The sequence below is a fragment of the Girardinichthys multiradiatus genome, chromosome 14, assembly GCF_021462225.1.
Source record: "Girardinichthys multiradiatus isolate DD_20200921_A chromosome 14, DD_fGirMul_XY1, whole genome shotgun sequence".
NCBI lineage: Eukaryota > Metazoa > Chordata > Actinopteri > Cyprinodontiformes > Goodeidae > Girardinichthys > Girardinichthys multiradiatus.
Window position 1 is genome coordinate 1950077 of NC_061807.1, and position 24885 is coordinate 1974961.

Consider the following 24885-nt stretch of genomic DNA (forward strand, 5'->3'; position numbering starts at 1 on the left):
GTTAGGATTCTGTAGTAAACAAATTACTATGTTGAGATTAGGTGCACAAACAAATATCATAACGCATATTGTGATCAAATTTTTAAATCCACAAGTATTAGGTACATCATATATTATACGAAACATTTTTCTTTTGCCATTTTTAATTACTTAACTAACATACCACTTTTATTTATTTTTGTACCGATTTATTAAACTGAGATTCGATTCACAAGAAATGCAAATGGCTCATTTACAACAGATGAACAATAACTTTTTTTTTACCATCTAATTTACTAAAACAGAAGTAAATCATTAATACTTTCTATCCAAAGCATTTGGATTCAAATTAGAAGCATTTTGAGTAGACAGGTTTACTGATTAATGGTGTCTGATCCGTTTAGGGAGGCACCAGCCTTTGTTTGCAGGTAATTTGAATTATGTCGAACAAATTAAATGGATGGATTCTGGACTCAGCCCTGCTTAAAATAACATTTCAGTGTATAGCAACATAAAAATGTGCAAAAAAGTTGTTTTATTGCCTTCTATTATGTAAACAGAAGCTTTAATAACGATAAGTTATGTGGAAAAGATTTTTGATTTATTTTTTAATGCAATCTGCTGTGAAGGTTAGAAAAGTTTGTCACGTGTGCTTTTGCTTTTTACTTTGACAGCAGGAAATAGATTCATGCAAAACCAGTTTTATATTTGTGTCAGTGCTGCCTGGAAGCAGTCCACCTGGAGCTGCACAAGATACAAGGTGTGTTTCTTTACGCTGCTTCCTGTTTATCTGCTTTCTGATGAATCTTCCTGCTGAGTAAATACTGAGTAAATTTAGTAGTGAACGTGGACTTTGTCTTTGTCACTCTCAGTTTTTAAAAAAAAGGAAGGCAGTAATTTATAGAAAGTCCTAATTGCAAATCACAATTGTTATAATTGCTAAACAACTTTTTCCATGTTTCCACTGGCATTTTTTAGCTTTCACATCCGGTGATGAGTTACAAGTCTTTGAGGTAAAACACCTCTTTTCTCTATTTTTCTCCTTTAAGGCCAAAGACCTGCTAAACGAAAATGTCGAACAACTCTTCATCCTCATATTTGAACCTACTGAACAACTGTAGTAGATCAAAAAGGGAAGAGGTATTCTCCATTACCTTCATGATCACCAAGTTTCTTGCCGTTGTACCTCTCTCCGTCCTCGTCTTCTGCTTGGGTTACTGGCGATGGCAGCGTACCTCCAAGTTGAGCCACTCAGATGTTTTTACCTACAATTCTGCCGCCTTGCAACTCCTTTTTGGATTGGCATCTATTTTTTACGTCTGCGGTTATTACACTGGTCTCTCAGGCATTTTATTGTTGGGGGTTTATGCAGGAAGCATTGTTTTTCCTGGAGAAATTGCTCTTCATGTCTTGACAAGCGTGGATCACTACCTGGCTGTTGTTCACCCCATAACCTACCAGTGGCTAAAGCAGTCAGGTGGTATTAGGGTCAGAAATTTCAGTATTAGCTGTGCTTGGCTGTTCTGCTTTGGGTGGGTTGGGGTTGTAGCTCACTTTTACCCTGATATACCCTACATTACATATTTCTGCTTTTTGATCATCTCATTAATAAGCATTTCTTTCTGCAGCTTCTCTGTTCTTTGTGCTCTGATTCATCCAGGACCAGGTAAACTAGACAAGAAAAAAGAGAGGGCCAATAAATCAAAGAGGAAAGCTTTCCTTACAATCTTAGCTATACTTGGAGTTCTTCTGGTATATTTTGTGGCTGTCATTATGGCTGTTTCTATGGAAACCTCAAATCTATTCAGTCATGAAAATGAATGTCTTATTCTGATTTCTGCACAGTACTTTGGTGTTCCTTGCAGTCTGGTTTTACCTCTGCTGTACCTACGGAGAGTAAAAAAACGTTAGTGCTGTGCTAGAGTTTAGCAACTAATAGCAGAGCATATGCTAAATGTGAACACAGTTCCTGATAGTACATACAATTGAAAATAATAAGCCTATAACTCAAAGATTTTCTCTGTAAATATGTTTCGAAGGTCTCATGTTGGCATGAAATCGAGAGCAGATGTCAGTAACAATCCAAGTAATCCACATTTACACCGAATTCAGAAGTTATCTGCCAAAAAGTAATAAAGTGAAATGACTCAGGGACACTTCAAATAGGGGAGGTACAGAAAGGCATGTGTTTTAATAATAAAAATAATAATACCTTTGATTTAAAACAGGGACAATACATTTAACCACATGAGGGGAGATGTACTGCATCAGGTCATAGCTCTAAGTGCTAATTTTCATCTGAAGACCTTGACTCAGCTGGTACCACAAACAAAACTAAATATAAGAAAATACATAAAAACAGCCACATGCTATTCAGTAAGTATAAAACTCAATTAAAAATACAAACATCATGCACACACAACCTCTATAGTCAGTTTATAACCTCCATACTCCCAAGACTTCATCACAGACGCAACACACTCACAACACATCTGCTCCTCATTGGCTGTTAGCAGAAAATCATAAATAACAGAAATAAAGGCCTGGAAACATCAGTCTGTGTGGAATTAATCTATAATATGAGTTTTACTTGGTGAATTGAGTTACTGAAATTTTGAACTTTTCAGTAATATTCTAGTTTCTTGAAAATTACTGTAATAGTAGGAGATAAAAGGAAAAATGGAAGAAATCTTTAAGATGATTAAATATTTTTTTACAGCCTTGAAAATACTCATTGCTTTCATTTAAATTATCAGTATGAGGGGTTGCTGCAAAGCAAACAACTGTCTACTGTTGCCACAAGCTCACTCAGGAGGAGGAGAGATTGTGGCAAGGCCAGCGACTCTATGCAGCCAACTGGGCTCCTTAGAAATCTTATCTAATGAAATAAAAAATGCTGACTATGAATTGGAAAGTGTGCCATAGACATCCATGATTGAACCTCTTTTTCTTGTTTGTTTGGATTTTCTCATGATAAATACATCGCACTGGATTAATACTTAATTAAACAGAAGCTTAGGATCATATGAATAAAAATGTACTTTATTTGTATTCAGTATCATACAAATACTAACATATATATAGTGCTTTGTGTATAAATTTGACAAATTTATACATGCATTTAAATTTGCTTGTGAAAATTATTTATTCATTGATTTGTATTTAATCCAGAAACGTTTTGGTAGACAACTACTTTTTCAGTTGTTTGTGGTGGTTGCCATAATTGTACAATCATTAAATTCTTTTTACAATTCCTGTTTCTCTCAAAAATTTTAAAAATATCAACAAAAGTTATATCTTCTGATGCTTCTTAAAGTAATTCTCTAATGCTTAACCTGGCTAGATGGGATATGGACAGGATAACATCTGCTAATATTCTAAATTTACATTCTTTTTATGCCTTGTCCCTGATAAAATAATTTCTAAACTGCCAGTTCTGTTAATTAAATATAAGCTGGATATACAGGGGTAAAAACACATTTAAGTTTTAGTTCAGTTTAAATATAGTTGTAAACAAAAGTTGTCTTATAATGTTATATAAAACGACATCCATGCAGCTCAAATTGAACCATGGCAGTCAGATCTAACCTTCTTATAATCCAGTGTCATGTTCTGTAAATTGAGGCAAGCAAGCAAGGAAATGGAACACAGGTCAGGAAGCAGAGAAACAGAAGAATCCAGCAGTGGGAGAAGCTTATATTCAGAGGAAGGTATGGAGAAAACCATGGCAAGCGGGTGTTAACAACCAGGTGAGAATGAGGAACAGCTGAGAACAATGATGGCAGAGTGATCTGAGGAAGAGTAATGAGCAGAATCTGAGCTGAACATGGGCAGAAATCTAACCAAAATAACAAAACAATCTGGGAAACTAGTAAACAAAATAAAATGGCGAGGCGAGGGAATGTAATGTTATATAAAACGACAATAAAAGCATTACAGAAATAATGACAATAAAAGCATTACAGAAATAATGACAATAAAAGCATTACAGAAATAATGACAATAAAAGCATTACAGAAACCCAAAACTCAAACACCTAAGGATTATGACATCCTGTTACATTAGAGAGTCATATCACATATTATTCCTTTTGCCTATTCTATTTATAACTAGGGCTACACAAATTGGGAAATATTATTGCTAAATGGTGTTAAGGCATACCAGTTGTGAGATCTCTGGACTAAACTTCCCTTTTTAACCAACTTTGTTAAATAGAATTAAATTGGAATGTATGCAACTAAATTTAAATAGGTCAATATGTATAATTGGATTGACTTGATTATATAATTATTTATAGGAATCACATCTGTTTACTTGTAAAATGCCTTGACATAATATTTGTTGTGAATTGAGGCTATAAAAGCAAACCGAATTTAACTGAAAATATATCAGATGTGGGAATAAAATGCAGTGTGTGGCTATCAAACTGGCCAAATTTAATCTCAGTAAGCAGAGTTTTGATATATGCCATCTAGAATATAAATACTGCTTCTGAGCAGTCATCTGCAGAGACTGAAATTGTGCAGCTCTAATAATAATATGGCTAAACAGAGACAGATGTAACTGAAAACCCAATAATTTATTTCTTATATTTCTCTCAAGGGAATTAAATCTAAAGTGGAATAGCCCAATTCAGTACAGTTTCATATACACACGTGGACAAAAGTGTTGGTACCCCTCAGTTAATGAAAGAAAATCCCACAATGGTCACAGAAATAACTTGAATCTGACAAAGGTAATAATGAATAAAAATTCTATGAAAATGAACAAATGAAAGTCAGACATTGCTTTTCAAACATGCTTCAACATAATTATGTTAAAAAATAAACTCATGAAACAGGCCTGGACACAAAAGATGGTACCCCTGAAAATAATGTGACCAAAGGGACATGTTAAATCAAGGTGTGTCCATTAATTAGCAACACAGGTGTCTACATTCTTGTAATCAGTCAGTGGGCCTATATATAGGGCTATAGGTAGTCACTGTACTGTTTGGTGACATGGTGTGTTCCACACTCAACATGGACCAGAGGAAGCGAAGGAAAGAGTTGTCTCAAAAGATTAGAAAGAAAATTATAGACAAGCATGTTAAAGGCAAAGGGTACAGGACCATCCCCAAGCAGCTTCATGTTCCTGTGACTACAGTTGCACATATTATTAAAAAATTTAAGATCCATGGGACTGTAGCCAACTTCCTTAGACGTGGCCGCAGGAGGAAAATTGATGACAAAACAAAGAGATGCATATTTTGAATGGTAACAAAAGAGCCCAGAAAAACTTCTAAAGAACTTCAAGCTCAAAGAACATCAGTGTCAGATCAGTGGACTTAATGGGAGATGACCAAGGAGACCATTGCTGAAAACAAATCATAAAAAAGCCAGACTGGAATTTGTCAAACTACATGTTGACGAGCCACAAAGCTTCTGGGAGAATGTCCTATGGACAAATGAGACAAAATTTTACTTTTTGGCAAGGCACATCAGCTTTATGTTCGCAGGCAGAAAAATGAAGCATATGAAGAAAAGATCATTGTCCCTACTGTGAAACATGGAGGAGGCTCTGTTATGTTCTGGGGCTGCTTTGCTGCATCTGGCACAGGGTGTCTTGAATCTGTGCAGGTATAATGAAATCTCAAGACTATCAGTGTCAGAAAGCTTGGTCTCAGTCGCAGGTTATGGGTCTTGCAACAAGATCATGACCCAAAACACACAGCTAAAAACACCCAAGAATGGCTAAGAGGAAAACATTGGACTATTCTGAAGTGGCCTTCTATGAGCCCTGACCTGAATCCTATTGAGCATCTTTGGAAGGACCTGAAACATGCCATCTGGAAAAGACACCCTTCAAACCTGAGACAACTGGAGCAGTTTGCTCATGAGGAGTGGGCCAAAATACCTGCTGAGTGGTACAGAAGTCTCATTGACAGTTATAGAAATCGTTTGATTGCAGTGATTGCCTCAAAAGGTTGTGCAACAAAATATTAAGTTAAGGGTACCGTCGTTTTTGTCCAGGCCTGTTTCATGAGTTTATTTTTTTAAATAATTCGGTTGAAGCATGTTTGAAAAGCAATGTCTGACTTTCATTTATTCATTTTCATAGATGTTTTATTCATTATTACCTTTGTCAGATTCAAGTTATTTCTGTGACCATTGTGGGTTTTTCTTTCATTAACGGAGGGGTGCCAACAATTTTGTCCATGTATGTAGCTGTAAATCAATCTTTGTCACTGCAGCTGACCAGCGGTTCTGTCGCCTACATTCAGTATCTCACAGCTCATCCCGGTATTGAGGTTCACTTGAATCTTTGTGCACGGCACCATTAATATGCATAGCTGCTCTGATTGCAGATTTCATAGATGTTTCAATCCAAGCATGAGGGAAAGCTGTGTGTTCTCCTGCAAAATAAATTCTGCCTTCATGTCTGAAGAGCTCTGCAGAATACTGGAGGTGTTGGTAAGGAGCAAACAGAGCAAATGCACCCAGGCTGTATGGATCCAGACTCCACTTCTTCACAATCACACCAGTGCAGAGAGAGCGGACATAATCGCCGTGGATCTTCACCAAGTCCCTGAGGACCAGCTCTTTCAGTTCTTCATCAGTCGCACCCTGAAAGAGATGTGAGTCATCAGCCCAGGTGTAGGAAGCCAGCAGGACACCGATGCTGTTGTTTCCTGGAAAACCGTGGCTTGGGTAGTAGATGTAGCGAGAGAGTCCATCTGTGATGCTCTTCCCTCCCTTGATGCCATCGTTCTCCCAGAACCTTTCTTTGAAGGTGACGAGAATTTTGGTAGAGCTTTCATAATGAACCCCCCGCATGGCCTCCATCTTTCTGGTGGAGAGAGGTGGATCAAACTCTATGAAAAGGGCTGCTTTGGCCGTCGTGGTAACCAGAACAACGTCGGCTTGTAGAGTTTTCAAAGAGGGCTCGTTTTCTGACTCATACCACAGAGTTACACCCTTATGTGACCGGTGGATCCGTTTCACCGGGGAGTTGAGTAAGATGGGAACCCCCAGGACAGAAAGGAAAGCATCAGCGAGACGATCCGTCCCTCCAGTTATTTCATCGTACCTTCAGACAAAAATGATCATGAGTTTATACCTCTTTAAATAAAGTTGTCACACTTGTCTCTTTGATGCAAAAAAAGATAAATGGCAGAAAAATAAAACTGGTTTTAAAAAAAATAGAAAACAGCAACAAAGAATCCAAACCTTACAGAGAAAGAAAAAAAAAAACATCAGATAAAAGCTTGTCATGAACAATCTGGAACAGAAAACACTATTCAATCAACAGATACAAAATAATAGATATGCTGACCAAAAATAAGCCAAAAAAATGTCAAAAATGTCTCTGTGTCAATTTTTAACCATGTGCTGCCATTTTGTCATTTTTTATCACCATTTCATAACAGCAAACATAACAGCATGGCAGCCTATCATTTCTTCCCGACATATTAACCAGATTTTACACCTGAACTCACCATAGCTTCTGTTTTCTGATAGCAACATCTAAGGATAAATATTTATGAAGAACTAAGTGAAAATAATCTGACTGGTAACCAGATTTGTGCGATTGTAAATGATTTGAGAAGCATAAACTGAAGCGTGAATGAATGATTAAAAGATTTTTTACTTCTAAATTTAAAGTTATGTTTTATTCGAGGCAGGTAGGAAACATCTACTTTGCAGACGGCATCTTTTTATTCCTAAAAGACATCGGGTATGACATCAGCAAAAGGGGTGAAAGGTTATTAAACAATGAAATAAGGACAACCAAACAAGGAAAGCAACAAAAAATTTAAAATATATGAAAAAAACACAAGAGAACTTGTACAAAGATTATTTCTATAATGCTTTTTGTTCTTGTTTAATTTATTAATATTTATGTTATTTTGGTTAATCCTGGTCAGGGAAGCTGAGGGGCTGTAGCCTTCCTGGAGGTGGCTATTCATTATAAAATAAACGACAAAAACAGGCTAATCTTACGTTGTGTTGTCGTTGACGTCGTTCTCGATGTAGATCATCTCAGTCAAAGCCAGATGCATGAGGCTCTGCTCATTTAGCAGATCCCCGATCATCCTCACAGCCTCTGCACTCAAACCGCCTTCAGTTCTCAAATATTCCTGTTAAAACCGAACACAAACTGGTATGACTGCCTGGTTTAAGGTACTTAGTTTACTTCCTGCGGTTTTCTGTCACCAAGTTACTGATTACCTCACCGCTACTTGCAATAATGATTATTTTACTTTGCCTTGTTTGCTTTGTCTAGATCCTCATCTTTGTTTTTTCTTTTTTTTTTTTGCTTTCTGTCCTGTTTTGATCGGCTCTAACCTTTTCCCAGAAAGAACAACCCCCAATAGTTAAAGCCTCGGTGGTCGGTAAAATTTTTCTCCGACTAAGACATTCCCAAAGTCTTAGTAACGCAGTCCAGCCATGATATGAATGAAATGCTTCACAGTTATATTAAACTAGACCTTGAACTGGTTAATATAACTAGTTTCAATGGAAAATGGGCTTAAGTTATCAAATAGTTTGAAGTGAGCTACTGACAATGTGGTCAGTTAAATCTGTAAAATGGACTGAGGTAGAAAGGACCTAAATACAGGAATGTGGGTAATGGCGGAAAAAAACTGAAAATGTCTTAAAAGGAGCTTAGAAAGTGTGAAATGCAAATAAAACAGGACAAGTTAACAAGCTAAAACATCTGCTGTGGAAGTGGACACCAATGATCTCATTAGTTCATTAGTTATCAGTGCCAGTCTTAGTTGGAAAAAAGGACAGATAAGGACATCTAGTGTTCATTACAAGAATTACAAGAAAGCTTTGAGGGACCAAGGATATTTTCCTTAATTTTACATCCCCTCCTCCATGTCCCCATTTGAAGCACTTTATACAGTACCTGTTTATTGCATATTAAAATGAGTAGCAAATTCCTAGTTTTCTATAGTTGTAAGCTTTTACCAATTGAATAAAACAACATTTGGAGATTAAAAACTAAAATTGGATTTAGCGTATTTTGAATATTTCATAAGCTATTCACCTTTACAGAAAAATGTTTTGGTGCTGTATGTGGGTTTGCCTGAAGCTTAGATTTGCCAAAATCGTGAAATAAATGTAAAACAAAGGCCTAAAGATTTAGTAATATTGCCCATTCACCAAATATTGGAGGGTTACTCCCCAATTTGGAAGTCTGAACTCTACATTTGCAGAGCTTTGAAACAGAAATGTTATATTCAGTATAATGTGTACACAGAGTTATGTACAACACAGTTTAAAGGACATCTACCTATTTCACCATCAAAATCATAGTCCTAAACATCTAATTAACAATAATATTCCTCTCTTCCTAACAGGAGCTGGTGTACCTGCTTCTTCATCAATGGTTTTTCTGTATTTTTTATGAATTTCTCTGAAGTTAACTGAGCCAGAACTAAATGAAACCGGTTGGTGGCTGAGCTTCATTTAGTTTCTGAATATTAGGTCTCAGATTATGACGTGCACATCTCTGTCAGTATGTTTTACCTTTACAGAATAATGGTCGTATTTCCTGAGCATAGCTCTGCAGCCATGAGCCGTGACCTCTTCTTTCACCTATTGAAACAAAAACATTAAAATGCTCAATTTTGTCAAGTGATGCCGGGAATAAATGTCACCTTTTTTTAGTTTTCAGTGGACACACATATTCCCTTTTCCTCCTCACATACCCTGCGCAGAGCCTGCTCCAGCAACGCGGTTGGTGATTTCCCCTGTTCTCTTTTTGGCAGTTTGTACTTCAAGATGTCGGGGTTCGCCTTCACAGTGTAGGTTTTCTTCAGCAGCCCATGAACGAAGTAGAAGGTGTTGTTGTCGACCATGTGAAATGGATTCAGCTTCAAACCAAACTCCTTGATGAACCAGCGGATGATACTGTTAAAAGATGTGTTCATGAGCGTTTAGCTGACGCCCCATATTGATGAAAAAAACCTGTGCTTTGGAGTCATTTCTGACATTATAAATAAAACTGGTTTTAGTTTTTTTTTTTTAAGCACTTACTAGTGATAATTTGGGATCCTCATTGCTCCCAGATCAGCGTACCAGCCTTCTTTTTCATTCCTGTAGGTCAGCACACGGCCTCCAACCCGACCACTGGCCTCCAGTATGGTAACCTTTTCCCAGCATGAATAAAATGGTTATTGGGTCAGGGGTTATCATATCACCAGAGGTGTCTTGTTATTTATATTTAATTCATTTTTTATTTAATTAATTCAAATTATAAATTAATAATTAGTTTAATTATTTTATTATATTCATTTGTTATTGTTGGGGGGATAGAAATATAGATTGCATTTAAATAATTCATTGAGACAACAATAACGACCTTTAAGCAGGTATTAAACGTACTTTTCATTAAGCCCACATTTCTGTAATAAAAATATTTCCTTTATTGATCTGATGTGATATTTTAATTTTAAAATGTCATGTTTTCATTGGCTGTGAGCAAAAAAATCATCATAATTAAAATAACAGGCTCAAAAACAAAGGCTTTAAAACATCAGTCTGTGTGGAATTGATCTATATGACGGGTTTCATTTAGTAATGGAGTTACTGAAATAAGTAAGCTTCTCAAATATATTCAAATTATTCAACATGACTATTTGTGTAAAATATTTGTAGGAGGATTAAAGACTTTTTCACTGCCTTATAAAAACTCATTTTCTGCATGCTCAGTGTGAGGGGTTGCTGCACAGTTAACAACTCAATGCAATCAACTGCCTGCTGTTGCCACATGCTCATTCAGGAGGAGGGATTGCTGCAATCAACTGGGTAACTTACATGGAAAAACTTTTACCAAATAAAATAATAAACTGAACCTAACTTGCACTGTTTTATAACTATGATTGAATTGCAGCTACCATTCTACGAGGAGCTGAAATCAGCTGTAAAGTGTTCACATTTCTAACCTTGTGTCCTGCATCCTGCAGTAACTTGGCCGCTGTCAGCCCAGCCATACCGGCTCCAACTATGGCAACATGATTGGGCTTGATAATGTGGGGAAGACCTTGCTGCACGGTGTACAGCAGGTCAGCATAGTCGGTATCGTTCAGGCAGTCGGCCAGCTGTTCCTTCACGCTGACTGCAGCAGTGGTTTTGCATTGGGTGAGTAGCAGCAACAAACAGACAGGAACTGGAAATATGAAAAAGAAACATTTTACACTTTCTTTTAGAATATTTTAAATGGAAATAAATTAAAAAGTAATTTCCATGCAGTTTAAAGCGATTTTATGTTGTTAATTTCAAATTTGAACTAGAAAATCACTTTGGCATTGGTGTATTTTTTACCTTCAGAAAGAAACCAGATTATCCACTAGTCATATTTTCATAACCCCAGGTCAAGACTCAAATCTTTTGCCCTAATTCCAAGTCAAATGTGAAGTCTCTAATTACTCGCCATCCAGGTTTCCTTTCTGTTTCTTCTAAAGCCTAATTTAAAAATAAACTATAAATGTTTTAACTTGTATCAGCAACTATCTCTTCATCTTTCATGTTTATATAAGCATGCGAAAAACTTTGGTTGCGCAAAGTTGCGCAAAATCCACAGGAAGCAGGTTCCAGAGCCTGGGTGCCACCACAGAATTTCATGCCAAATATGACATTACATAGCTGTTAGGATTCTGCATACTTCCTCCTGTGGTGCACCACATCATGCTTGAGAAGCACAACTAGATAACGTTTACTGTGCTGAGTTCCTTTAGTTTATAGAGCCTTCAAACCAGTGGGAGGGGGGGGGGGGGGGTCCAATTCATGAACTGACTAGAACTCTACTGATATTGATCAGAGAAAATTAATAAAATTATAAAAGGAAAGAAAAGAAAAGATGGTGCAGAACAAACAGTCCCTATATGACCCCTGACCTTACAGGTGAACATTTTACCTAAACCTGAGCAGACCTGGAGGGATCAGTAACTCTAGAACTATGTTGCCAAAACATCAAAATGGTGATTCTTCTGAACATTAAAGAAGCAAGTTTTGCGTGTTCAGATGACATGAGTGTGTGTCCTAACCGTGTTTGCCAAATACAGCAAATAAAACGTCTATAGTTTTAACACCCAACTGTAAAAAAGGCCAATCATGCAGTGTTTTCATTGAAAGCCATGAAATACTCACATAAGGTCCATGCCAGTACTTGCACCCCCATCTTAGTTTGCACCTTCTTCCTGTAATAAACAATGGGAAAAACCAGGAACATCCTAAGTAAAGTGATGTATAAACAGTATAAACTCAAATGAATTTAAATTACTAGACATAAGCTGTTTCATATATTTCTTTCTTCTCTGGTTACATTTTAAAAGGTCCATCTTTTTCATTAATATCACTCATTTCTTCATCTTTCCACGGTTCTGGTTCATCTCCAGTTATCTATGTTATTTTATCCATCACAAGTCCATCACAAATCATAACTTTTGTCTGAGTTTAGTTATTTTACTTCTATAAGAGGATACAGCACAGAACCCTACCTGAAGAGGAGCTGAAATGCCTCAGAAGAGATGCTGCCACTGTTCCGTGATGTTGGACCCGCAGCCTCTTTTGTACTCACACAGATTATAATTCCTCACAGGCTGGGCCAAAAAGGGGTGTGTTTTCCTTCAAAATCGAAACCAAACAAAAGACAAAATAGTCGTTAATTTAATTTTTGGTTTCAGTTTTAAGCCAGTCATGCACTCAGCTGATTAACTGTGACCTTGTATAAACTGCTAATAAAAGTTGTAAATGCTATTCATTCCTCACTCTGTTTTTAAACACAGCACCAACCTCACCTGAATTTCTCTAACCTTCATGCTCAATTTATATATATATATATATATATATATTATTATGTATATATAATAATATTATTCCACCTCAGGAAACGTTATCATTTCACCTCTGCTACTGTGGTTTGTTGCCAGCGTTCATTAGGGAACAGTCAGACTTTGGGATTTTTCAGATGACTGTTTTTCAGTTTCCTGAAACACATCATTCAATCAGCTGGCCAACAACAGAACATCCAGCCTCATCTCATGAGCAGTTAAACACGAACATGGAAATGATACCAAAGATTAATTTGTAACCTTCTTTTATGAGGTAACCAGACATTTCCCTCTCCAAGTCACATGCCCGGAGTGAGCTCTGCTTAAAGCAGTGATGTCTGTTGGGACTGGAAAATGGAGAAGTGAGAAAACCATTTCCAATTTCAGCCAAACCACTGTGGTTAGTTGACTTTGCTCTTTGGTGAACTTCAATGCTCTGTGATTTCTAAATATTTAAATCCTGATTACCTTTTCTCAATCATCTAAAAAGTAATAATTACAAAAGAATGTGTTAAACTACTGTGTGAAATCTTTTTGTATTCCCAAAGCATTCTCTTTAAAGTACAGCTCCACACAGCTTTAGCACTAAATGAGGAGGTTTGCATCAAAAACAATTAAAAATTGTTACAATAAAAATTGTTGACCGTGAGCCTCAGACATACCTGCTGTATTCACATTAGGAGCAGTTGGTTCAAATCTTCCTTAACTGGCCAAACTCTTTCTGCCAGCCTCACTGAGCTTGTACTTTCCTCCACTTCACTCTTGTGTGGAATACCACAGGGCTTAGTTTTAGGTCCCTAATCCTCTGTCATTGTTTTTAATCGGCCACCCTCATTTCTGCTTTTATTTTGAAACCATTTTGTTTTTGAAGCCTTCCTTGGTCTACCTCCATCTTTCCTCTCTGTGTTGTTGCACCAACCAACCTGTTTTCTCAAGAGCATGCCTGGAATAAAATTGGAGGGGTTTATTGCAACTGTTGCAGTTGTTGTTCTACATTTCTTCCAACCTAACTTTTATTTCTTTGTTTAATTCTTCTGTTTTTGCACTTTGTATTGAAACTGGAGTTGTGCAAAAACCAATTACCCATTGAATTAGGCCTAATAACATTATTGCTGACTTCAGATTTCCTGTTTATTTCATCAAATTCTATCAGTTTTAAAATTGCGTTTTGCAGTTTCTTTTTTAGTTAATGCCTACATTTAGGTAATTACTAGATTTCGTCTCTAGTCTAATATTGTTTCAGTTGTTCCTGAAACAGTTGGACATATCCCTGGTCCATTGTGATGGTTTAGAGTGTTTTACAGTTAAAAACTGGAAATGTTTGTCAAGAAAAAGACAATATTGTGACTGAAAAGTAACTTATTTAATTGCAAAGTGTTGCTACTTTCTAATGCAAACACCACACAGGTGAATTCATGTAAGGGCAAATTTCAACTATGTTTCTGGAGAAATGTAAATATATATGTTTTACTATCAGGCAGAACGTAAAATAAAATCATCTGTTGACATTTAACAAGTTAAAACATGCATAATAGATTGGTTTCATCAGACAACATAGAAGGAAATGCTTGTTTTATTTGTGCAATTTGACGTTTTTTTAGTTGAGACACTTTATTCAAACAGAACTAAAAGTGAAGATTACTGCTACTGCAAAGTCTTGAAAACATCCCATTGTTTATTGTAAAGAAATACATAATAAAAAATAAAAACTTAATAAAAAATATTACATGATTTTTGTTTTATAGAATTTAGAAAAAAAAATCCCATTTATCATTATTTAATAAAACCACATTTTTAAACTCATATCAGAGCTCATCTCTGCATTTATCTGAGAACATTAAGGCCTCCTTGTTAATATTGGCAGCTGCTCTGATTGCAGACTTCATCGCAGTCTCGATCCAAGCGTGAGAGAAGCCTGTGTGTTCTCCAGCAAAATGAATCCTGTCTTCACTGCTAAAGAGCTCAGCAGCGTACTCCAAGTGTTGATAAGGGGTTAAAAGAGCAAAGGCGCCGTGGCTGTATGGATCCTGACTCCATTTCTTAACTAAAACACCGGTGCAGAGAGTCCTGACGCCCTCACCATGCAACAGGGCTAAGTCTCTGAGAGCCAGCTCTTTCAGCTCTTCATCACTGGCACCGAGAAAGAGGAGGGAGTCATCAGACCAGGTGTAGGAGGCCAAGAGGACCCCAATGGAGTCATTTCCTGGGAAACCATGGCTTGGGTAGTAGATGAAACGTGAAGGGCGATCGGTGATGCTCTTTCCCCCTTTGATCCCATCTTTCTCCCAAAACCTTTCACTGAAGGTCAGAAGGATTTTGGTGGAGCTGTCATAATGGACTGACCTCAAGGCTTCCATCTTTTGGATGGAGAGCGGTGGGTCGAAGTCCATGTAAAGAGCTGCTCTTGTTGTAGTTGTCACCAGGACGACGTCGGCATTAATATGGCTGAGAGAGGAATCTCGGTCCGTCTGGTAGGAGACGGTGACGCCTTCACGTGAGCGGCTGATGCGCTGAACCTTGGAGTTCAGGAGAATAGGGACATGAAGCAGCGAGAGAAGACCATTGGGGAGGAGGTCCGACCCACCAATTACCTCGTAGTACCTTAAAAACAGGAGAGAAAAACTGGTGTCATCACTTGGATTTATCCAGAACTTTACCGTGGATATTTGTAATGATAAATACAGAGCTGGTTAATAAGGGAGTGAGTCTAAAACATAAAGTGCTTTTAATCCTTTGGATTCACAAAACTTCAAACCTGGGTAAATACAACTTCTAATGAACAATAGCATATTATAAAACATCGGAAGATGGTTTAAAATTGATGAGAGTTTATAACTTGGTGCACTATAAAATTTTGCAAGTTATATTTAAAATACATGACATCAGAAAACTTAAAAAAAAAGATTTATAAAAATAAACAGTATTTAGAATTTGAGAGGATCAGAGATAAAAAAAAAAAAAAAAAAAAACAACCTAAAGTCAGAGCTAATCAGATGTATCATTTCTGTTTATGGAAATAATCTAAATTAATCTGTCCGAACAAAAAATATAGATTTTTTTATTTTCTTTTTCAGTCCCCAGGGAGCAAGAAGCAGACTACACACTATACTCCATACACAGCAAGTTCAAGCAAGTCCAGAGACTGTTCATGTTTTGTTTGCTCTGTTAGTCTTAATTCTGGCAACTGGCCCAACAAGGACAAGGTGGAGATGGAAAATAGACAACACTAGAACAACACTAGCAAGAACAAAGCTGCACATATAACCTGCTATTACAAACATGTATAGAAAGTATTTGTAGCTTTGCAATTATTTTGGATTCATATGTGAACCCTGGAAATAAAACTCCCATCCTGTGCAGCAAACACTCTGGTGGCAGTTGACAATACTTCACATCATATCATCTATGTTCAGAGAACTGTTTTTGTTTATGACCAGTCAGTGAAATACAGCAGCAAGTCTGGATGATGAGGAAAGTAAAAGAATCATTCTACTTCCATACAGTAACAATAAGCCATTTGCTATTCTAGAATCGCCAGAATTATTACTTTAAATGACAAAACCTTGCTGCTCTGGTCCAACCGCAACACTAAATATAAATCCATTTATAATGACTGTTGGAGTCATCCATTTTGGTCGCACAGCTGAACATGCACAGCTCAACAGACATCGCAGCTCTGACGGATTATAAAGCCAGCGGAAAATAAACTTTCGTTGCCATGTCCAGCGTATGCGTGGAGGCGCATATCTGGAGAGACAAAAGCTCGCAGGCAAACATTTGCTCCACAAGGCCATTCCTGGAAGAGCTTAAAGCTGGAAATCTGTCTGATACAAGAAGGTCAGAAGATTCATATGCCGAACGAAGACGGCGGGGGGGCATGAAACAGTTCTTCATATTTTAATGACTCCGTGTTTACAGTTGTGTTTTGGGGTTCATGTTGTTATTTGCAATATTCTCATTGTTGCCAATGACCGGAAGCTTAGTGTGTGGTGCAGGCCTGTGAGAGGCGTGAGTTGCAGCCTCCGGAATTAGCAGCTTATAGTCAGTGAGTCATTTTCTACCTCTTATTCCATAGTGGGTCGCGTGGAAGCCGGATGCCTATCTCCAGCAGTCTATGAGCGAGAGGCTGTGTACACCCTGGACAGGTCGCCAGTCACAGGGCAACACCCAAACAACCATGTACCCACTCATTCATACACCTAAGGGCAATTTAGAGAGAGCAATTAACCTAACAGGCATGTCTTTGGACTGTGGGAGGAAGCCGGAGTACCCGGTGAGAATGCACGGAGAGAACATGCAAACTCCATGCAGAAAAACCCAGGACCGTCTTGCTGCAAGGCAATAGTGCTACCAACTGCTCCACCGTGCACCCAGCTTATTGTTATTTGAACAAAAACCCAGTTCAACAGGACACCGTGTCGGCGTTGTTACAATATTTTCCCCTCCTGGACGGATAAGAAGTGTACTGTTTTTTTTCTTTGAGGTGATCACGGACGCATGATTTTGTCCATGGTTTGCTCTTCAGAGACACTCAATGCGCATATATTTTTCTTTTATTATTATTGTTAGGTAGTCATTTTTATCCCCTTTGTGTAGAATAGTGCTTGTTAGTTAGGTGAAGGTTTTGGACCAGAATAATGGTATATCAGGATTATTTGGGTTACAATAAATCTTCATATATTTAATTAAGAGAAGTGCAAGGGTGATTTATCTGTCAAAACAAGGTCGAAGTTCCCCCACTTTCGGTGAAGCGGTTGAATAAACAGCGACATTTAGTGGTTTGGTTAACAATTTATCAATAATTGATGATTAATAGCTAATTGTAATTATTAAGAACTTTGAGCCCATAACCACAACACCAGATGACATCTCTGATTTTTATTTGTAAGTAATGATTTTTGGTTAAGAAATAGTTTTCCTGAATTATGATTTTTAATTATGATTTTTGATAAATATTAATTAATCAATAATCATAATCCTTACATGACAAATAAACTATTTTCAGTCCTCCCCCTTTCATTGATTGAGTTTTTTAGTTCTCAGATTTGATTTCCAACTGTGGTAAGGACATATCTTGTATGTAACATAAATATTCTGCCGTAAAATGTTGTGAGCTGTCGGGCCTTACATGACGTTGTCACTGATGTCTGTTTGGTCATAGATCATCTCTGTGAGCGCGGTGTACATGAGGCTCTGCTCATTAAGAAGCTCTCCAATCATCCTCATGGCCTCACGGCTCAGACCTCCTTCTTCTTTCAAATATTCCTGTTAAAAAAGAAGGAAAGAAATATTCTTGAGGTACCATTTTTTTATTTCCAAACTTTATTTCCAAAGAGCCATACAGCATAATGATAAACGTAGCAGTAAGTTCATAGGTTGGTTCTTCAAGTTGTTCTGGATTATTAAAGCAAGGAGTGCAGCTTGTAGTTATGACCACGGGTGGGCATCATAATAGAAAAATTATACATGTATGCAGTGATAAATGTTTTGAAATGACAACTTTCAGTTAAACTGTAAGGTTATTTTCTTAGGTTCAAGGTAAATACTGAAGCTGAGTAAATACATGCATGATGTCCATGTTTGTTTCTGTCAAGTTTTAGTTTTTTTCTGGCCAATAGAATGTTCGGACCAGCTGGTAAACACAGTGTTTCTCATTTGGATCTGGAAATCCTGGAGCCATTAGTTTAGCTGCATCTTAATAATTTGGGGGTTATATTTGACTGATTTTACCTTTAAAAGAAGATTCAGTACGTTTGCCGTGATCTTTAAGACTGAGTTTCTAAAGTGAAATCATTTTCAAACATTTATAAGGTGATCCATGGTTTAACTACGTTCCAATTGAATTAATGTTTATTTGCTAGTGTCAGTCAGGGCTGCATGTCTGACTGCTGTTGGTCCAGAATATTGCAGCTGGTCTTCTGAAAGGAGCTAAAAGGCGTGGATGTATTTCCCTGGTGCTTGCCTCTCTTCACATTTCTATTCTCTAGAGAATTGATTTGAAAGTTTTATTGTTGACCTAAAAGGCTATAAATGGAAAGGTTCCTGGATATCTGTCTGACCTCCTGCAACTATATGCATCCTCCTGATCCCATACATCTAATGATCATTTGCTTTAAGCTGCACCAGGGTTCAGACTGGTCCACAGAGGTGACTGAGTGTTAATAGTTGTAGCCCCTAAACTGTGGAATAAACTGCAATAACACAAACAGGCTCCAACATCCATGTTTAAAAAACACATCTGTGCTCACTGGCTTTTATTACAGCATTTACAATGTCGCAGTTGATTTAATTGTGCTACATAAATAAAGTTGAACCTGGTTTTGATGGTAATAGGCAGATAATATTATAAAATGCAATTAAACAATTTAATCTTCACCTTCTCCATTTACCCAGTTAAAAGTAAAAAGTTCAAATGATGCCGCGCTTTACCTTCACAGAGTAATGATCGTACTTTCTCAGAGCAGCCTTGCAGCCATGAACTTCTACTTCATCTTTAACCTACAAAACAGAAAGAAAAACTTAATCAGAATCAGCTTTAGAATCAGAATCAGCTTTAATGGAGATTATAGAAGCGACAAAACCTTGAGGTTTTATAGTTGCTGTCGCTGCAACCATCTATTACGTTAGTTCCTTCTGGGCTTTCCAAGGAAATGTAAATTACAGGAAGTCTGGAGTTTGTTTCACGACATGTAAACCAATTTAAACCAAATCCATCTGAGCTTAATATCCTGTAAGTTAAACTACAGTTTTACTCAGAAGGAGCTGAGGAATGAAAAAATCATGGAACAAGTTTTGGCAGCACAAAAATCTCTCCCTCTTATCGAAGCAACTGACTTGGTCTTATGTAAAATGAACACATGAACTCCAACCAAGTATTTGTATTGCATTTCATAACAGGATGGTATCAGTATGGCTTGTCTATACAGGTTTGCATGTCCAACTCAACCGTTAGATTTCTATCACATACAATACATATGTCTGTTGGGATTTACACAAACCTTTTAAATGCCTCGGTTTGGTGACATGAGAAATGAGAACATGATTAATACTTTTTTTTTATTATTAAAGTGATATCTAGCACATTGCATTATGCAACACACCCTGAAAAATAATACTTTACTCATTGGCATCTAGACGTGAGTTACATCTGAAGTAAGCCCAGATCATCTTGCAGCCACCATTATGTTTCACTGTGGATATGGTGACCTTTTGGTGATCTTCAGTATTCTTTTGTGCCAAATTTAAATGTTTTGGAATTGTGGTCACAGATTTCAAGTCTGGTTTCATTAGACAATAATCCAATTTTCCAAATGATTTTGGGAGATTTTCGTCAGGCCTGAATTTTTGTTGTTTTTGAGAAAAGGTCGCTGTCATTTAACCCTGCTCCTTAGTGCAGACCATCTCTGAGGACCTGAGATGGTCTTCACACATAGACACTGTTCAAAAGAAGGCCCAGCAGAGACTGTACTTCCTGAGGCAACTCAAGAAGTTCAACCTTCCACAGGAGCTGTTGGTCATCTTCTACACTGCCATCATTCAGTCTGTCCTGTCTTCATCCATCTCAGTGTAGTTTGGCTCATCCACAAAACAGGACAGGTCCAGACTGCAACGAATAATCAGGACTGCGGAGAGAATAATCAGGGTCTGACCTTCCCTCCATCCAGGACTTATACAGGTCTAGGGTCAGGAAAAGAGCTGCTAAAATGTCTGCAGACCCCACACACCCTGCACATAAACTGTTCAGAGCTTTACCTTCAGGCCGCCGCTACAGAGCACTGTTCACTAAAACCAGCCGCCACAAATAGTGACTGTAGTCTGTATTGACTGTAGTCTGTATTGTTAGATGGAGACAAAAAAAGGTCAGATGCTCCCATAAAGAGTGAGGATGATAAACAGTCCCCTCTGCCCTCACAGCTTTATCAAGACCAAATTAAAGGCAGAGCGCTTCCAGAAGACATCGATGGAGGAGGAGAATCCATCAGGATACAAGATCATGGAGATGGTTCCATTTCCTCAGAAACTGAAGACACTGATAAGGATGAAAAGGCCGATGATGGAAACATTAACAAACCTTTTAGCTCCCCTGAGTTTGCTGAACAATTTGTTCACCATGGCTTTCTTCAGAAAGACTTGATAAATTCAGAAATAGGATCTTTAAGCTCGCTGGATGGGAAGAAATGTTTCACAGAGAAGAAAAATGTGGAATCGCCAAAGAAAGTCCAGACAGGAGTGAAGTTTAGTTGTGAAGACTGTGGTAAAACCTTTATTGGAAAATGCGCTTTAAACATACATAAGAGAATCCACACTGGACAGAAACCTTTCTGTTGTGATCTATGTGGACACAGATTTACTGAAAAAGGAAGTTTAAACACACACATGATAATCCACACTAGAGAGAAAATGGCTAAGGTTTGAATGCTCAAACAGATTACGGTCGCTGAAGATTCCACAATTTTCATCAGCCTCAGATATATGGGTACAACTCCTGCATTCAGCACCGTTAACACACCTGCTAATGGATGCAATTTGTGCACTAAATTTGTGCCTTATTAAGAAAACAAAAATTGCATATTTAAGGGTTTTCATGTTGAAGAAATGTTTGAAACATCTGAGATGTTACAATACAAACAGCTGGATGTTGTTTTGAGATATTCAATCAAGTTTATATATTGAGAAATACATACACTACCGGTCAAACGTTTTAGATACACTTTCTCTCTTAATGGGTCTCTTTATTTTCATGACTATTTACATTGTAGATTCTCACCAAAAGCAACAAAACTTTGAAGGAAAACATACAGAGTTATATAATAAACAAAAAAGTGAAATAACTGAACATTTTTATATTTTAGGTTACAGCTTTATTTTAGATTTACAGCTTCAATAAAAGCTATACATTTTTTTAATTTTCTATTTTAGATTCTTCCAAATAGCCTCCCTTTGGTGTGATTACTGCTTTGCTCTCGTAACATTCTCTCCGTGAGCTTCATGAGGTGGTCACCTGAAATGGTTTTCCAAAGAGTCTTGAAAGAACTTACCAGAGGTTCATTGAGAGACGGCCAAAGGTTAATAATTCAGTCATCACAGCAAAGGGCGGCTACTTTAAGGAATCTAAAATATAAAACACATTTAAAGTTCTTTTAACAGTTTTTCGTTTGCTGCATGAATCCATATGTGTTCATTCACAGTTTTGATACCTTGGAAATTGTCATTAACATAAAAAACATTGAAAGAGAAAGTGGTTCTAATATTCGACCGGTAGTGAATGTTAAATTGAACATTTTTAGAGATGATATTTTATAACATTCAATGCCACATAAGAGACATAAAAGTACCGAAAACTTGTACCAGCAAGTGCCGGTATCGATTCCCAGGTACCAAGTATTGGTACCGTATCGGTTCAGATGTGAAATGTACCCATCCCTAGTCAGGAGAGGGTGATCAGACTGCATTTAGAAGTCTTGTCATTTTCCAAATTAATATATTTTGGAGCATTACCGTTTTTTGGAATTTACAGAACAAATAAAAACTCACTAGAGTTGTTGGTGCCTTCTCCTGCATCTGATGGAAGTGGAGCTTCACTGCTGGCTATTAGTGCCGTACATTCAGATTTTAGCCGCCGTACTGCCTCTTGTACCTTATTTTGGCTGAGAAAGCCAAGAGTTTTAAACCTGGGGTCAAGTAATGTGGCTACTGTCATTATGCTCAGGGATCCTATACTTGCCACATGTTCTCTGACACGCCTCAAAAGGTTGTTTGAGAGAAGCTTAGCAACACTGGTGATATTTGCTGATTTTGCAAGTACTGCATGGTGCAGCATGTTCATTAAAGGTTATCTTTGAGGTTGAGACCCTTCTCTCTTCATGGAGCTCTAATGTTGTCTGGTAAAAATGGAATAATACATAATAAGCACTCCTCAATTGTTTGATACTCCTGACAAGATAGTGAGGTTATGCTATTCCAGCTTGTGTCCACATCAATGACAAGCTTTTGTGACTGTCTTCCTATCTGTATCTGTACTACTTCTAGCTTTTCTTTACCTTTGGTGCTTGAGTGAAAATATGTTACAATTCGTTTGGCGTTTGTACAAATGTCACAGAGAACAGGGACCTGGTCAAATGATTTTCTTACCAACAAATTCAGTACATGAACAATGCACACAGAGTGCCTGATCCTTAAGGCCTTAACACATGCAATCATGTTTGATGCAGCATCAGTGACTAGGCAGGTAACCTTATTGATGTCCACATATCTGCTGTCAGGCTCACAGGAGACACCTTTTTCATGTCCTTTGTCCTTTTCTTTTGTTAATCATATTTTTCTTCCACCATCTTCTTGAAGGAAAGGAAATTAATTGAAATTACTGCAATTATTTGTTAGCACTACATTTGATCTTGTTGTGTACACACATAAACCTTTTCTAGTAGGGAGAACATAGGTGGGATCCAGCAAATGAACAAGTTCCCTGAACGCCTCGTCTTCCACAACAGTAAAGGGCTGTGAATCTTTTACAATAAGATTGATCACAGCATCATCCAACACCTGCTTTCTGGAACCTGTATGATCCATGAAAATAAATCACAAACAATTTAAATAAACCTATAAGATATATGTCATACTCAGGCTGGTGTCTGCATTTGATTTGAAGTGTGTCTTTTCTTTTTCATGTATGGCTCTGAAATGTCTAAGCATTGATGAGGTGTTATTATTGTATACCAGCTCTAAGGCACACAACAAACACTTCACCTGAAATACAAACATGAAAGTTCATTGATACAGAATTATTAATGATGGAAATAAAATTAGGTAATGTGCTGCAAACACACTTTACACAAACCTTGTTTTAGCACACATTTCAAATTACTCCCAGATGGAAGAATTTTCCTTTTTTTTGTTGCCTCCATTCTTCTCAGATGCTCCTATCTCTGCTGACGTGCGACCAAACCACTATAACAACCCACGAAGCAACAAGTGTCATCGCGCTTTTATTTTGAAATTCCAAACGCTAAATGAAGCAGTGACGTGTTCACGGAAATGCGAGGCATCGTTTGTCATCGGTCACGTGGTTTACCGCAAGACAACACAAGCATTGAACCTTTTTACTCTGTAAACTCCTCGAAGCTTTGCTTCAAATGTTCCATCTCTAGAGTTTGGATCGAAGCCGAGTTATAACTACTCAGTAACTGTTAAAGGATCTTTTGAAGAGAAGCTAACAACAAAGATGTGGAGACAGCAGCTCAAACGGTGGCAGAGTGCAGCAGTGGGAGAGATTTCCCAAACAGCTAAAGAGGACAAAGAAGATCAGCAGCGTCTCAACATCCTGGAGGCTGATTTCAACCCTAAAGTTCTGCTGCACAGATTAGGTTTGTATGTTTTCATGTCAGTTACAGTTTAGGAACATTTTAGGTGACTAATGGATTAGCTTCTTAAAGTCCAAATGTTCACCATAGACTTAAAACGTAAACGCTTCGTTACTCGGTGGGAACGACCCACGTCCGCCATTTTGAGTGGTTTGTTGTCCTTCGACACCGATACAAGTTTGTTTAGAAACTAATTAAGGTAAATTGTTTTAATGAAGGAGGTTGTCAAAATAAGTTGTCGCTCGTTTTCATAAGAGAATGAGGGTTTTAAACATATTGGGTCTTCTTTGACTGTTGTTGGAGTTATCCCTAAACTCCTGCATGCTCGTTTGTTTGGTAAAGCTAAGACCTCCTATACTGTTATTAATAAAAAACAAAGTAATAAAAGAAACACGGAGACTGCAGTCTTTAGATGCCTGTACAGGGAGAAGATCGTCTGAATTCTTCTGAAACTTCTGATTACTTCCCCAAGAACAGCAGCCTTTATTCAAAAGCCAGGCGTATACTTGTACATGAAAAAACATACATTTTAATCGACTGTCTGATTTCATATCTGGAGCTGTCTGACACTTCTGACATGACTTTTCAGCACTTCCTGTTTTCTACAAATATCTTCTTGTCGTTAGGCAGAAGATTTACAGAGACACATCCAAAAATATCTTCAGTTACTGGGCAGATATCTAAGTCCAACACACACAAATATAAGCCTGTTTGGAGGCCTCT

The 24885-nt window shown here is 37.5% G+C and overlaps 2 protein-coding genes across 2 annotated transcripts; both read right to left on the reverse strand.

The window, feature by feature from the left end:
- Positions 1-6083: 6083 nt before the first annotated feature.
- Positions 6084-12543, reverse strand: LOC124881160 (L-amino-acid oxidase-like). The gene is made up of 8 exons (XM_047386692.1): positions 12470-12543; positions 12120-12169; positions 10916-11139; positions 10008-10120; positions 9680-9881; positions 9498-9566; positions 7962-8098; positions 6084-7047 (listed from the first exon to the last, which is right to left on the reverse strand). The coding sequence occupies exons 2-8, from the start codon at positions 12148-12150 to the stop codon at positions 6246-6248; spliced, it is 1578 nt and encodes a 525-aa protein (XP_047242648.1). The 5' UTR covers positions 12151-12169; positions 12470-12543; the 3' UTR covers positions 6084-6245.
- Positions 12544-14357: 1814 nt separating this feature from the next.
- On the reverse strand, positions 14358-19353 carry LOC124881168 (L-amino-acid oxidase-like). Its single transcript, XM_047386704.1, has 3 exons — positions 19232-19353; positions 17931-18067; positions 14358-15403 (listed from the first exon to the last, which is right to left on the reverse strand). Exons 2-3 carry the CDS (start codon positions 18026-18028, stop codon positions 14608-14610), a joined length of 894 nt encoding a protein of 297 aa, XP_047242660.1. The 5' UTR covers positions 18029-18067; positions 19232-19353; the 3' UTR covers positions 14358-14607.
- Positions 19354-24885: the final 5532 nt, after the last annotated feature.